The sequence below is a fragment of the Schistosoma haematobium genome, chromosome 3, assembly GCF_000699445.3.
Source record: "Schistosoma haematobium chromosome 3, whole genome shotgun sequence".
NCBI lineage: Eukaryota > Metazoa > Platyhelminthes > Trematoda > Strigeidida > Schistosomatidae > Schistosoma > Schistosoma haematobium.
This window is the reverse complement of record NC_067198.1, coordinates 44,460,677-44,475,441: the sequence shown is the minus strand read 5'-3', so window position 1 is coordinate 44,475,441 and position 14,765 is coordinate 44,460,677. Positions and strand designations below refer to the sequence as shown.

Here is a 14,765-nt window from a genome sequence, read left to right as displayed (position 1 = left end):
GGCATTTATCTTGATAATTTTATCGTGCTTTGATGATGTAGTGTAAAAAAAAGACCGATGTATATGTGCTTGGTTCAATGTTGCCTATGACTGGCTGGTAGTGTGGATAACTATCGAAATTAATAGACCTGTGGGGAAGCGGTGCAACACCAAGAATTATTGGGTATTATACATTAAAAACTGTCTACATCATCCGATCAGTCAGAAGTGAGAACAGCGACCTTATGTTAAAACAATTTAAATATGTAAGTAGGGAAATCATTTAACTAGTCAATATTTTGTTAAACAGTGCAAAAATAAAATCTGCAGAATAAAATGAATCCATTTTATTTCATGGCTTCTCGCTACAAGGAGTAATATGATTATAATGATGCCTTAACATACTGTAGTCAGGTAAGTGTAGATGAATATTTAAAACAGAACCAAAATTCATAGGTAAAAGAACAAGATATGATATATTTGATTGAACATAGTTAAGGTTAACGAATATCTACATATTAATAGTAATAACAATAATAATACAAAATAAAGGGGGTAGTGCCATAGTTTCTAATAATCAGACTTTTTTTTATAAAAAGACTATACAGTTGTAGTGGAAATAGTAAATTATTGTACAATTGTGTAGTTGGAACATGTCGAATTTATATTTGAGCATCAACGATATCATGCAAGACAGAAAACTTAAAAAGATCATTTGATTATAAAGATACGTTTTCGTAAACTTTGGTAGAAGCTTAAACTCATTCCAAGGGACCTGTCTGAAAGTCAGTAAACTCTAAACAAGTACAATCGTCAGGGTCCTGATGGATAGTGGACACAAAATCAAATTTAGCCATACATTCAAAATAATTAATAAAGCGGTGAACCTTTCACTGCCATGGTGACTATGATTGTAATCAAATAACCCTTTTAATTCTTCACGCTTATATAGTTTTATTAGTGTTCAAATACTGATTTAATTTGAGTCCTAAATATAGAATAATTTACTATCTTCATCACAATTCCATAATTCTTTCTGGAAATCTGACTATTAGCAACTGTAACATCACCTCCTCTATTCTGGATTCTTACCATTATCTCCAACATATAACTATTAATCAATCTTAACTATCAAAAACAAGTTCAGTGAAGAAATATTTCTCTTCAATTAGTTCTTTACTAAAGCGTTACACTAATTTATAAGTTTTGTAGTTAAAAATAAAAATCATCAGTACCAAACAAATGGCTATTGGGGTATGGCAACTCGAACTGATGTACGTACGTACGAGGTTCTACGTTGTTACTGACTGACTGACTGACTGAATGGCTATTGTTCAGTTTAACAATATTTTCTTTAACACAGTAGAGTTAGAAGATCAACAAGAGTAAAAGATATAACAGATTTAAAGACAAGGTTATGTAATCGGTTGATAATAAAAATCCAATCTGATACAAGAAAGAAAAGGTTGCAAACACACACAAACACACATATACATACATACAAAATACACCATGTACCATTTGACAGTAAATAGACACTAAATATAAACAAATTGTCTTACCAATCTACAGGAGAAATCTAACAATTGACCACAAGATACTGGTTAATTAAAATTTTAAACCATTTTAGTTATTATAATGATTAATCTTATTAGAAAACACAAAAAGAGAAAAAAAAAGGGGTACTATGTCCATGGTAAAAAATTAGGATGTAAAATACAGCCTATAATAGCATAACTTAAGAAATAACAAAGCACAATACGATGTTTTACTAAATGATATTGAAAAGGATTTAATGCTTTATAAATATCTACTAAATAATGATACAATTCAAATCTAATATTGATCAGAGAATTACTATCGTGTTTATTCATTATTAATGGCTCGAAATTAGGCAACGTTTCACAAAGAAGATATGCACAAAACCAATAGATAACAGGACAGGATGAAAATATCATACGTGTTAACACCTATGAAACAGAAAAATAAGTGAGAATGAATATATAGGAGTTGCGAATGTGAGTCATTCAATGAAAAAAGTGAAAAACTATTTGGTTGATATGTGTACAAGTAAATATAACCACTTATATACGCTTTACAAGTGACCTGACCAACTAATTGCACTTTCCAGTTAAGGATTATGGTTAAAAATAAATAAACAAAATAACCGTTACCTTTATTTCGGGTAGCGGAATGGAACACATTAAACACTTTAACCATTTCATCCTATCAGCTTCGATGGGTTAGCAGCTGGTAGAATCTTACCACGCTCGGGTTTTGTCGATTTGCATTACCTGAAGGGAGGATGAGATATTTATCTGACTGTCAAAGTGGTTATACTGAACAGTAGCTCGCCCACTATTGGTCTACGACGGCAAGGGTACATGGTATAGGTTGTTAGGTTTTGATCATCAGTCAGTCAGTAACAACGTAGAACTTCGTACGTACATACATCAGTTCAAGTTGCCATACCACATTAGCACAGAGATGCAGTCGCCGACTCAAATCCCATAGTGGTAGAGGTAGTAAAAGTATAAGCAATAATCAGAAAGATTAGGGTTTGAAGATGTTATTTAAAGAGTATAATCCAGTGAAATAAATTTGGAAAGAGGAAAAAAGGGACATGAAGAATTCAGAAGATTAGAATTTGGAAGAACACAAAGAGTGGATGCACCTGCGCCATCGCAAACGATGTTGAGCCATGTCATTCAAGGTCTATAACCATCGGTTGCTATCGTCTTGCGGATCCCAACCAGGTATTCTAAACCTACCAAAATGGCTCAGTCCACTTGTCAGTGGCTTCATAGATTTGTACCATGTTTTGGTCTGGCCACCCTTAGACTCCCAAAGTAAGTGAAGCGGTCTACACGCTCAACTACTTCACTCCCTATCAGTCTTACCGTTCTTTAATCGACCTGCCTAGTATGGTAGAACCTACAGGAACACATGTTCCAGCCAATATAGCTCGATTGGGTCATCACAATAGGCAAGCCCGAACACCACATCAAGGTAGCAGCTACAGTCGGGAGGTTTTGATCACAAGTGCCTTGAAACCTCTTTATGTGTATAGTGAAACTAATTAGTTAGTAAAATCGAGAGTAGGTCTTAAGAACTAAGTAGTTATGGTAAACAGGTTACTGTGATTTTGAACCTCATCGACCAGGAAGGTTGACATGTCACAAATAACCACCCAGCATCTGCCATAATGCGATGAGCTGATTAGTATAACATGGAGCTGAATAACAGCCAAAAGCATGCAAACTAAGACCCGATACATGTTCACAGAGTTTATAACTGTCATTTTGAGCTAAGTATAAAGGTGTAAGGTCCTTGGTTTTGGTTTACAAAATGATCGTGATTCGCAGTTGGACTCCTCACCAGCGGGTATCCACGACCTTGCATGTGACAATCAAACCAAAAACCTTCAGTTTCGCACGCAAACGCTTATTCACTAGGCCACTGAGCGGGCATCCAACGGTGTTGATGTCTAACTCCAATCAATCCGCTAGAATATGAGCTACTAACATCACTAGCCTTAGTGTTATATGGACATCTGAAAGATAGTTGGTGCGAAGTTTGAACTCTAAGGCAGAAAATATAGAACCAATCGTTCGATATTTCGTCTTAACTGACTAACAACCATAATATAAAGCCCAATCACCTCCAGAGTACTGAATCTACTAGACACAATGAATTACTAGTTTCCGTAGCACAACTTCTGTTAATTCATTAGGTCAAGTGATATAATTAAACAAACTTAAATAACTAAAAGTACTCTCCGGTAAAAATTTACTCGCCAGTAAGTACTCTAACATATTTCGAAATCATAAAATACTTCGATAACAAGCGCATAACATTGTTTACTTAATTATAAAACTCGAGTAACTTTATGACTGTCAAATGAGCCATATTGGTAAGAATAATCAGCTACCCACAAAAATTTCCGCTGGAAGTAATGAGCGGAATGATATTTGCGAATCTCATTCAATATCAAGTTACGAATGCTTGGCGAAAAATTCTATCCGCATTAAAGAACATATAGTAAATGTTTAAATAACTGAATTAGATAAATAACCAAAACAATCACAAATATTGTGATGCCAAATGTCAAGATGTGTGTAAAAAAAATTTAAATTAAAAGCACAACTCACTTGGACATTTATGTGGAGAACCCCGTAAGAGCACAAAAACAGCATATGAAACACATACGGCACCATGATACGGTCCATTTCGCATTCTGCACATAGCCCAAAGGTCCTATATGCTTTTGGAGCTCTTCGGTAAAACATAATCGCACATATAAAGCATAAAGTAACTACGGGTAAGGACAGAATAAAATTTGGAATTTGCCGTAGCTGGTAATATCCCCACAGCCCAACATTCCACTGACTCTTTTGTATATGAGAATATGAGAATGGCGGTACAAACGAACACCAAACTGGTAAGTGAGAAGAACTAGATTCGTTTGTAAGGCGAACTGGTATTGAGAAGCCATGATCCAGGCCATAGGTAAGCAGTGGTACAGGAATTTTTGACGGAAATACAGTGTGAGACGATTGCACGCGAGAACAATATAAAAAGTAACCGTAGATTTGATACAATAAAAAAGGGAGAGAGCATAAAAAGAGTAACACAAGGCGTGGCATGAAGAAAACAACAACGTTGACCCACCACTTGATGGACAAGAGCAAGAAAGATATGAAGGACTTTCTGGTTTTTTGAACTTCATCTATCCATATTAGCACCCGGAAGTTTGAACGAACGACCATGAAGTAACCTAAATATCCTATGTTTAGCAACCCATTGCTTCTGCACATAACAGAAAACGTGATTAACAAAGAAGACAATAAGATCTTGTTGACATACATAAAATATAACCCAGAAACGGTAAAAAAGAAAAACAATGACTCAGAGTAAAGTGATGAAAAGAACACTGTAGCTGGATTACAACAAAATAGTAACGAAGCAAGAAAACTAACTTTTACAGAACCCAGTATCATAACTCCTAGGCGATATAAAAAAACTGCGGAGGCTAGATTTAAAACAAAGTTTGACAAGAATCCACATAAAAGGATTGAAGAAGATAAACTCAGAGAATGTACACTAACTCTTAAAGCCAAACGACCTAATAAGCCTAGTAACATGGGAAAACCAGGGAGAAAGACAAGGCTATTTTCAAAGATATAACCGTAGTTTGCGATGAAAGTAAAATAAATGCAATCCCATTTGCAAAACCCCTGAAAGAATATTCGGGTAATCTTATCCACCCATCCAGCGTAAGGTTCCTCCGGGGGTTTAAAAGCGTCAGCAGCATGATCAGGAAGAAGACTACTGAAAGACTAAATGCGTCTTATGGAAAGAAATAATAGTCACTTACTATTATTAACGCAAAGACCAACCTCAAAACAAACGCACATTTCAATAACGAACTTTCTACCTTAGTTAAACCAAACATACGCCAGCGCCACAACCCTATAGGGTTGAAGTTCATAAACTTCAAATTTCATTTGCTATCACTCATTTCCAATATCTCTAATACCTTTGTCGCAAGCTTGTATAAGCCGATTGACTTCTTTGCGCTCGTATATTGTTAGTCCGGCGAGGTTCCAGGGCAGTGATTTTTGTACTTGTTGTGATTATACTTGCTTTTGGTACTTATTGCACTAAAAAGCATTCTTGGTCTACTTTAACTAAGAGTTCTTTGGTTAAAGTTTGAAATTTTTTGCTAAATTTTGTCCTGAGTACCTGTTTTTAGTCCTTGACTAACACTTGTGTTCACATTGTTATCATTTTTTGTTTTTAAACCTTTTAAATGGAATTACAATGGTTGGTAGGACTCACAAATGTGGGCAACCAAATTGTTTGTTCTCCGTTGAGGAGGGAATGCAGTGTGACGATTGTAAAAAGTGGTATCACAAAATGTGTACACGATTAAGTCCGACGGCTTACAAAAGATGCTCGAAGCCTAACTCGCATTGGCTTTGTATGTTCTGCTGTACGGATAAAAAGGTACTAATATAGGAGGCTATGGGCCTATTGGCTTTGACCTGCAAGAAGAACGATGGCGGAAGCACTGATAACAGGAGCACTGACGATGAAGAATGTGTCAGTGTAGTAAGTGCTGCTACTGGACCCATTAAACACCTGACTGCGGTTGACGGGAACGTGAAATCTCCGTTGACATTAACGAGGAATGAAGTGTCGCTTGATATTGACATCGGCAGTCATACACCTCTAGTCGAAATAGAAGATCCGGATAAAACTGTCACCGTTCCACATAGTCCAGGTGTGGCTGTTCTGAGTGGTGACAAATGGACTTCGGTAAGAAGAAAAAAAATAAGAAGAAAAAGGCTGTAGGCAAAACGCAGCTGGTCAGCAAGACATTGGAAGGGATGTTGTCAGAAGAAAAATCCTCACCGCGTGACAAGACAGATCTCTCTGATAGATCAGTCATTTTTCATAAGATAAGAGAATCTTCAGATACTGAACCAAAGGCAAGATTTGAACATGATCTCAATCATATTAAGACATCATTAAATAAACTACTCCCAGATACAGTTTCAGGAGTTAGTATTTATAAGCTTTATAGAATAGGAAAAAAGGTGGATTCCGAAAGTCCTCAGAAAAACTGCCTCCTAAAGGTTACATTCAACACGGTGGAAGAAAGGAACCCGATTCTAAGTAATTCACGTAAACTGATTGGATCCGGAATATATGTCCGTGAGGACCTCAGCCTAGCTGATCGTATTAAGAGAAGAGCTGCAGAAGCGGAAATAAACGAGCGTCGCCGAAACGGTGAAAGGAACCTCGTTCTTAAGGGTTTTCAGATTGTAAAAGTTCGGAGCAAAACGATCCCCGAGCCACTCTGGGTGGCAAGGGAAAGCTTTCCACAGACCTAAAAGTGTGCTACACAAATGCTCGCAGCCTACTAAATAAAATGGCGGAGCTGAAGTCAGTGGTGGATAAAGAAAAACCGGACGTTATCGCCGTCTCGGAAACTTGGTTAACGTCAGAAGTATTAGATAGTGAAATCCAATTGACTGGTTTCATAACCAGTAGGACTGATAAATTAAACCGAAGGGGAGGCGGGGTTATTCTGTACACGAAAAGTACCCTAACCATAAGATTAGCTGAGACAGTAGCACATGTTTCAGGGACATGTGAACTGGTGAGATGTAGGTTGAAATGCCGACGGCAAGATATTGAATTAGTTGTAGTATATCGCAGTCCAGAATGTGTAGCAGATGATTTTCTCCTAGGTAAACTTAAGTCCTGGTGTAACAACGGTAAAAGCCTTGTAGTAGGCGACTTTAATGCACCACATATGAACTGGGTTAACTTAGAAGTAGGGTCATCCATATCGTCGTTCGACTGCAAACTGTTAGAAACCTCGATTGGATTAGGATTATACCAACACATTAGAGATCCCACAAGATACGACTTAAGAAACTCTTCCTCTCTTTTAGATTTAGTCTTCACACACAGTGATGACGTTGGTCAACTGGCTTTTCTCCCACCACTTGGGAGAAGTGACCATGCAGTCATCTTATTCAAATTCATGGCTAAGATTGCCTGCCAAACAGTTGCACCGGACCGTCCCAACATATGGAAGACAGATGTGCAGGCAATTAACTCCGCAGCATCGGCTGAGAATTGGGAAATTGACTCAAAGTCATCAGTACAAGAGGCATGGACTCTATTCAGGCAGTTATACAATCGGGTAACTCAACCATACATACCCTGGACTGTCCCAAAGAAAAAGAAGCACGGACATCCCTGGATAGGGCGGGATATTTGACGCTTACTAAGACAAAAGAAGAAATGCTGGGATGTTGCCATCCGCCTTGGCACAGCAGGTACGATGGAACGCTACAGATCGATAAGAAACGAGTGTATAATTAAAATTCGGGAAGCGCAAAGAAAATATGAAATGCAGCTGGCACAGTCTGCACTCAAGCAGCCCAAGAGGATATTCTCGTACATAAACTACAGAATAAGGATTCATCATTGGATTCCCAACCTAATTAAAGTAGGAAGTGAATCTGAAATGATAGAGGAGGATCAGGAAAAAGATGAGGTTATAGCTGACGACTTTGGGGCAGTTTTCACTCAGGAACCTCCTCTAGAGAAAGAACCAGACCCAATTACAGAGTCAACAAACCAGCTGCTCACCGTGGACTTCGACCAAGAAGATGTGCTCAAGGCTCTTAGCACCCTAAACATGGAGAAGTCAACAGGACCAGATGAACTACACCCTAAAATCTTGAGACATATTGCCCAATATATCGCAGCCCCACTGACTGTGATATTCAAAATGTCACTTGAACAAGGTGTGTTACCTATGGACTGGAAGGACGCAATCGTCACTCCCATACATAAAACAGGTCTACGACTAGTTCCATCAAATTGCAGACCCGTAAGCCTCACCAGTGTTGTAATTAAAATACTGGAAAGAATAATCAAACGGACCATTACGGAATTTATGGAAACCAATAACTTGCTGAACATGGCACAACATGGTTTTAGAAAGGGTCTATCCTGTACAACGAACCTCCTTATAGCTAGGGAGCTCTGGATTAATGCGCTAGACAACGGAAACTCAGTGGATGTTGTCTACATAGGCTTCAGTAAGGCTTTTGACAAGGTGCCAACTAATAGACTGCCATTGAAGTTGGCAAACCTTGGTATTGCCGGGCCTCTTTTAAAATGGATTAAGGATTTCCTAGTAGGTCTTAGGCAAAAAGTAAGAATAAATTCCAAGTGTTCCATCTGGAGACCGGTACTTAGTGGAGTACCCCAAGGTTCCGTCTTAGGTCCTTTACTTTTTATAATGTACGTTAATGATCTTACAAGTATAGTACAGTCTCCGATGTTATTATACGCTGATGATGTAAAAAGTTGGCGAGTAGTAACTGGAGACAAAGACTCATTCACTCTTCAGGCAGACTTAAATAATATGATAAACTGGTCTAAGGAGTAGCTGATGCCTATCGACTCGGAAAAGTGTGTCTATATGTACTTGCGGGATTCAAAGGTTAATACGTACAACATAGGGATGTGTCATTACCAGTAGTCTGGTCTCATAAGGATCTAGGGGTGACAGTGAGTAATGATCTTAAGACGACGGCCCATTGTCGGGAGGTCGCAGCCAAGGGGTTTCGAACCCTCTAAGCTTTAAAAGGGACATTCACTAAGTTAGATACTACCATGTTCACCACAGTATACACATCCTTAGTGAGAGCCAAGCTAGAGAACTGTATTCAGGCTGCAAGCCCCTGCTTAAAAGGTGACTCGGACATACTAGAAAAAGTACAGAGGGCAGCTACGCGTGCAATTCCGGAACTCCGGTGTTTATCATATAAAGAGCGGCTTGAAAAACTGAACCTCTTTACTCTGTCCTATCGCAGACTAAGGGGAGATCTAATATTGACGTACAGAATACTGAGAAATGATTTCGGACCTAACTTATTCTCTCTCTTCCTTCCCACTAGATCGGGACACCTCAGAGGACATAGCAGGCGAGTAGAAAAGCCAAGAACGAACAAAATACCCGTGGCATACAGGTTTTCACACCGAGTCATCAATACTTGGAACCTGCTGCCTGAAGCAGTGGTGTCCGCACCTTCGATTGACTCTTTCAAGAGAAGGCTGGACACTCACAGAAGCATACTAGAAAAGGAATAACAAAGGCCGTGGGCCTTCTGTCCTTACTACACAAATCTGAATCTGAATCTATTTGGCAATGTTAAGTAGTTAGTAGTCTAACCACCCAAATCTACTAGTTCGAATCAGTCTGGTACTTATTTGTGGATTTTGATATCTTGTAGTTCGATTGAGCGCGTTTGTCTCAGGGCAGTAAGAGTCCTGGATACCAACAACTATCATATTACCAGGTAGGTGGTTGGGTGATTGTAATATGAAAATAAGAAAATGACTTCCATATAACTGTCAGTCACAACCATGCGTCAGCCCAATCCAGACCTAACGTCTGGAAAGCCAATATATCAGGTATCATGTACTTAGCATCATTAGTAGATTGGACAATAGACCCAGAGTCCTCAGTTGAAACGTCACTAGTGGAGGACGACTTTGGTAAGGCTCAAGTGTTCTCAAACTACTTCAGCAATGTATACACCATAGAAGCACCCTTCCCACCAGTGCACACAGATCCCCACACATACACTGGATAGCGTGACCATTAAAGAACTCGATGTCTTTGGTCTGCTAAATAAGCTTGACATAGGTAAATTCACATCCCAGGCTACTGAAGGAACTATCTAACTTCGTTGCAAGCCTTTTAAGTACATGCTTTAACCTATCCGTAACGCAGGGTCGTTTACAAAAAGACTGGAAGAACGCCATAGTAAGTTCTGTCTGCAAAACAGGTGCTAAACACAAACCTGAGAATTACCAACCCGTTAGCCTAACTAGTGTGGTTGTTAAAATCTTAGAAAAGATTATTCGGAAGGAGCTGTTTAAGTATCTCGATAAAAACCGGATCCTTTTGGAGAAGCAGCACGGTTTCGGAATGGGCTACTCTTGCCTCACTAACTTATTAGTGGCTCGTGAAAGCTGGTGCGCTCTTAATGACCAAAAGTTACCTGTAGACGTAGCCTTCATTGATTTCAGCAAAGCTTTTGACAAAGTTCCGCACAACCGGCTGTTATATAAGTTAAGAAATGTGGGGATTGAAGGCAATCTACTGAAGTTGATAAAAGACTTCTTAGTTGGGCGTCAACAAAGAGTACGTGTGGACTCAAAGTTATCTAGCTGGGGAACTGTGCTTAGTGGAGTGCCCCAGGGTACAGTTTTGGGGCCAGTGCTATTCCTCTTGTATGTAAATGAACTTCCTTGTCTCTTATCATTATCAGTCTTGCTATATGCTGACGATGTCAAGATATGGAGAACAATACGATGTAAGGATGATAGCTTAGAAATCCGAAACGACCTGAAGAAATTATCTGAATGGTTTAAAACCTGGCAGTTGCCGATTAATAATTACAATTGTGTTTTGATGCATATCGGTCATCAAGGCACAGATACATACACGATGAATAACACTGAGCTACCTGTCGTCCAGACATATAATGACTTAGAAGTTATCGTTAGCCAAGACATAAAGACTACTGCACACTGCCGTGCAATAGCCGCCAAAAGTTTTAGAACCTTATGGTCAGTTCGTAGGGCTTTTAGTCATGTCGACGCTCAAACGCTTTTGACTTTGTATACAGTGTTCGTACGTCCTAAACTTGAGTACTGCATACAAGCGGCCAGCCCCTGCTTAAAAAAAAGACAGTGAGCTTCTGGAAAAGATTCAGAGAACGGCAACTAAGCTGATTCTCGGGATAGCGAAGCTTCCGTATGAAGCTTGACTGGCCAAGCTGAACCTTTTTCCGTTGTCACACCGTAGGACTAGAGGCAACTTGATCACAGTCTTCAAATTGCTTAGTGCTATATTCGCACCTGATATGCCCTCATTTTTCTTGTCTCCCAAGACAGAGAATTTACGAGGACACTCCAAAAAAGTTCAAAAGCCAAGAACAAACTACTTGTCAGCTGACTATTGACTTTCCCATCGAATCATCAACGAGTGGAATTCATTACCTCAGCACGTGGTTGGGGCTCCATCCGTCGATTCTTTCAAAAGAAAGTTGGATCAACTGAGAGACCACCATTGCCAGGACTAACACAGGCCATCAGGCCTCCTGTCCTTCCCAAACTGAAACTGAAAATTCGAGTGACTTGGAAAGCGCGCTATTTAAAAAGGATAATGGTATCATTTCTCGTTAAGTTAAATTTACTGTTTCGATCGCAAAATTTCACATCAATACTACTGTTTGCACTTTAATTGAATTTATTTCACTTAAAGTGATATTGTACTTGTGTGTTTTGATTTTGCATTAAAGCATACTTGGTCGATTTTGACTTGATTTATTCGGTTAAGGTTGGAGATTCTTTTACATGTCCATTTTTGTGTCACCATTTTTAGTTAAGTTTTACGATGGTCGGCTCTGCTCACAAATGTGGGCAGCCGTACTGCTGATTCCCTGTGGAAGAAGAAATGCAATATGATGGGTGTAAGAATTAGTTCCATGAGATATGTACCCGCTTAAGTCCAACTGCCTATCAAAAGGTGCTCAAAGCCTAACTCTCATTGGCTCGGTGTTTTGTGTTGTTCGAGCAGAACATTACTAATCCAGGAAGCAATTATCCTTCTGGCATTGATTATCAAAAAAGTTGATGAGGGTTGGGTTTTTTACATGGTTATTGATAGCGAATAGTTTGTCAGTGTCGTAAATGCCATTACGACACGTGCCAAACATCCTAATGTTCAACATGCAACAAGGATTTCTATGCCGAAACAATTAATGAGCGATATACCTTTATATACTGGAGGCCAAGTTGCTACAGCAGCGACCGATGGGGAATGGACGACTCGGAAACATAGAAGAGAAGGAAAGACAGCCAAAACAACGCCCATCTAATTGAAAGGTCCTTGGTGGACCCACATTCTGCGTATCAGATTACTCCGCCAAAGTTCCAAGGTAAGACAATATTTAACCCTATCGTAGGTGGGAAAAGTTTAACCGTATCAAACATCGTGGTGAGTCATTCGCTTGACTCCCACGACTTTTTTTACAGAGGAAACTAAAGGCAAAATGCCAGCAATTAACAGGTAGGACTTGATACCATGATCGAAAGCCGTGAACATGACTTCCAAAGAAATTGAACACGTTCCTAGTTAGATTATGTGGGATCTAAAGGTGTTGAAGGACAATGACCCTGCTAGAAGACATGCACGCTACCCGGAGTTGGTGGAATCTGCCATCAAAAGTGTGCCGCCTGAAGAGGCTTCAGGGGTACACATCACGAAAGTAATAAGAAGTGCTAGATGTGTTAGAGGCTAGACCAAACCGAAACGGAGTATAATGATGGTACCCGGGAGTTTCGAAGAGATGTATTATTAAATGACGCATACAAAACTCGTTATTCATATATTCGCATCCGGCCAGATTGGCCGCTTGAGGATCGAATCAGGCGGAAGAACCCAAACGCTAAGTGGCGAGACGAACCTTATGATTAAGGGTTTTTGGGTAGTCAGGTGTTGGAATCCAATGCTTCCGAGACCCATATGGGTAGATAGAGTGATTATCAAAACACCTTAAGTCTGTGCTGCACGGACGTCCGGAATATTTGAAACAACAAACTCGAGATAAGTTTGATGTCGGTTGAATCAAGTCACGATATAATTGTTATTGCAAAACATTTACGCACCGTAGATGCAGACTATTCTTCCAACTATTCTTTCAGGCTACATCTGCATTATAAGCTGAGTTATGAGTCGCAAGGGGGAGGCATAATATTATATGTTAGGGATCACTTTCGCATACAATCAATTATATTGGAGGCGCATTGTAGCGGTAAATAAATCCCCAAAATAAATAGCCCTGTAAGTTTTCGACATTGGATGCTGACCACATGTTTTAGTGGACTCACCTAGCTGAAGGCGCTCGGTCATGCATCCGCACCAGACCACGTGTGGTAACGCCATGCTCAACATCTACTGCAATCGCTGGCCAGATTAGATCAGACGATTCTCGATATATTGACAGTCAACAAATATGTCTTTCGACCTCCCCGATTCTGTCTTTTGATTTCTCTTGGTGGGTAAGAGTTATGTTAGGTGTTACTGGTTAAAGCGCTGTCAAACACTGAATACCTGTGCCATCTTCACATGTTAGTGGTACATGTGAAGAGGGATATTGTACAATTAAGTCTAGAAGCAGATTAGTGACTATAGGAGGAATATACCATAGTCTCTATTGCCTTGCTGTCTACTTTATCTTGAGAAACATCTGTTCCTGGAGTAAGGCCAACCGTTGTCTCATCATTGAAGATTTAAATGCACCGCATATCAACTGAACAGAGCTTACAGCTTCAGGTGGGGGTTTCGGCAGCGACATTCTATGTGCACTTATACAATACATCGTAATACCGACACATTTTGACTTGGAACATGACCCGTCATTGCTAGACCTTGACCTCACACACCACTGTGAGGATGTCACCGATATTCAGAACTTTCTCCCACTAGTGAATAGTGATCACATCATATTTAAGTTTCGGATATAAGGTATATGTCCAGTGTGTTAATCAAAACACAACCCCAGTGAAGTACCAAAATACCTTACAAAGCGCTCGTGATACTCAAAGTCAGTAGTAGTAACGAACTAACGTCTACCTATTGTTTAGATATATTAATCCAAAATTCATATGATTGATAGCCACTATAAAGTCGGCGATTGAAAGCGTCAGATATAATGGCTTAATATCAATCTGTTGATGATAGCTATTTCATACATTTTCCACTAAAACGTGAAGTTTATATTATCTGGACTTTCACTCTTAAATATGTAGTGGTACTGACTTTCAACTCTATATTCAGAATTAGTTAATCCTGATATGGTGCTAGTCATTCTAAAATCTTATCATAATAAATATATATTTTAATCATTATTATTATTATCATTGTTCACAAACAGCTTATGGGTACATAAGTGTTATGAAGAAACCATTTCGGGTTTCCTCAGAAACGCAATAGTACAGTGGTTTCAATATTGTAAGCATAATATTTGTCATATTTGAAAAATAGATAAATAAATAATAAAATAATAACAAACCAGGTTCTGTGCAATTGAGAAGAATATTGAGTTGACTTTAAAGAAGGAAGACAGAAATGTGAGGAAATGGAAATGAAGAAGACGCGAAATACATGAACAGTTTGA

The 14,765-nt window shown here is 39.1% G+C and overlaps 1 protein-coding gene across 1 annotated transcript; it reads right to left on the bottom strand.

The window, feature by feature from the left end:
- Positions 1–311: 311 nt before the first annotated feature.
- Positions 312–5,432, bottom strand: MS3_00010677 (uncharacterized protein). Its single transcript, XM_051219075.1, has 3 exons — positions 5,357–5,432; positions 4,131–5,318; positions 312–1,949 (listed from the first exon to the last, which is right to left on the bottom strand). Exons 2-3 carry the CDS (start codon positions 5,121–5,123, stop codon positions 1,665–1,667), a joined length of 1,278 nt encoding a protein of 425 aa, XP_051069969.1. The 5' UTR covers positions 5,124–5,318; positions 5,357–5,432; the 3' UTR covers positions 312–1,664.
- Between the last annotated feature and the right edge of the window lie 9,333 nt (positions 5,433–14,765).

What these genes read in the sequence shown, in the direction of transcription:
- MS3_00010677 (XM_051219075.1), bottom strand. Translation starts at nt 5,123, where the DNA reads ATGTTACTAGGCTTATTAGGTCGTTTGGCTTTAAGAGTTAGTGTACAT. An exon ending in TTCTCCACATAAATGTCCAA is followed by an intron (nt 1,950 to 4,130) that starts GTGAGTTGTGCT and finishes TCTGTTTCATAG; the next exon opens with GTGTTAACACGTATGATATT.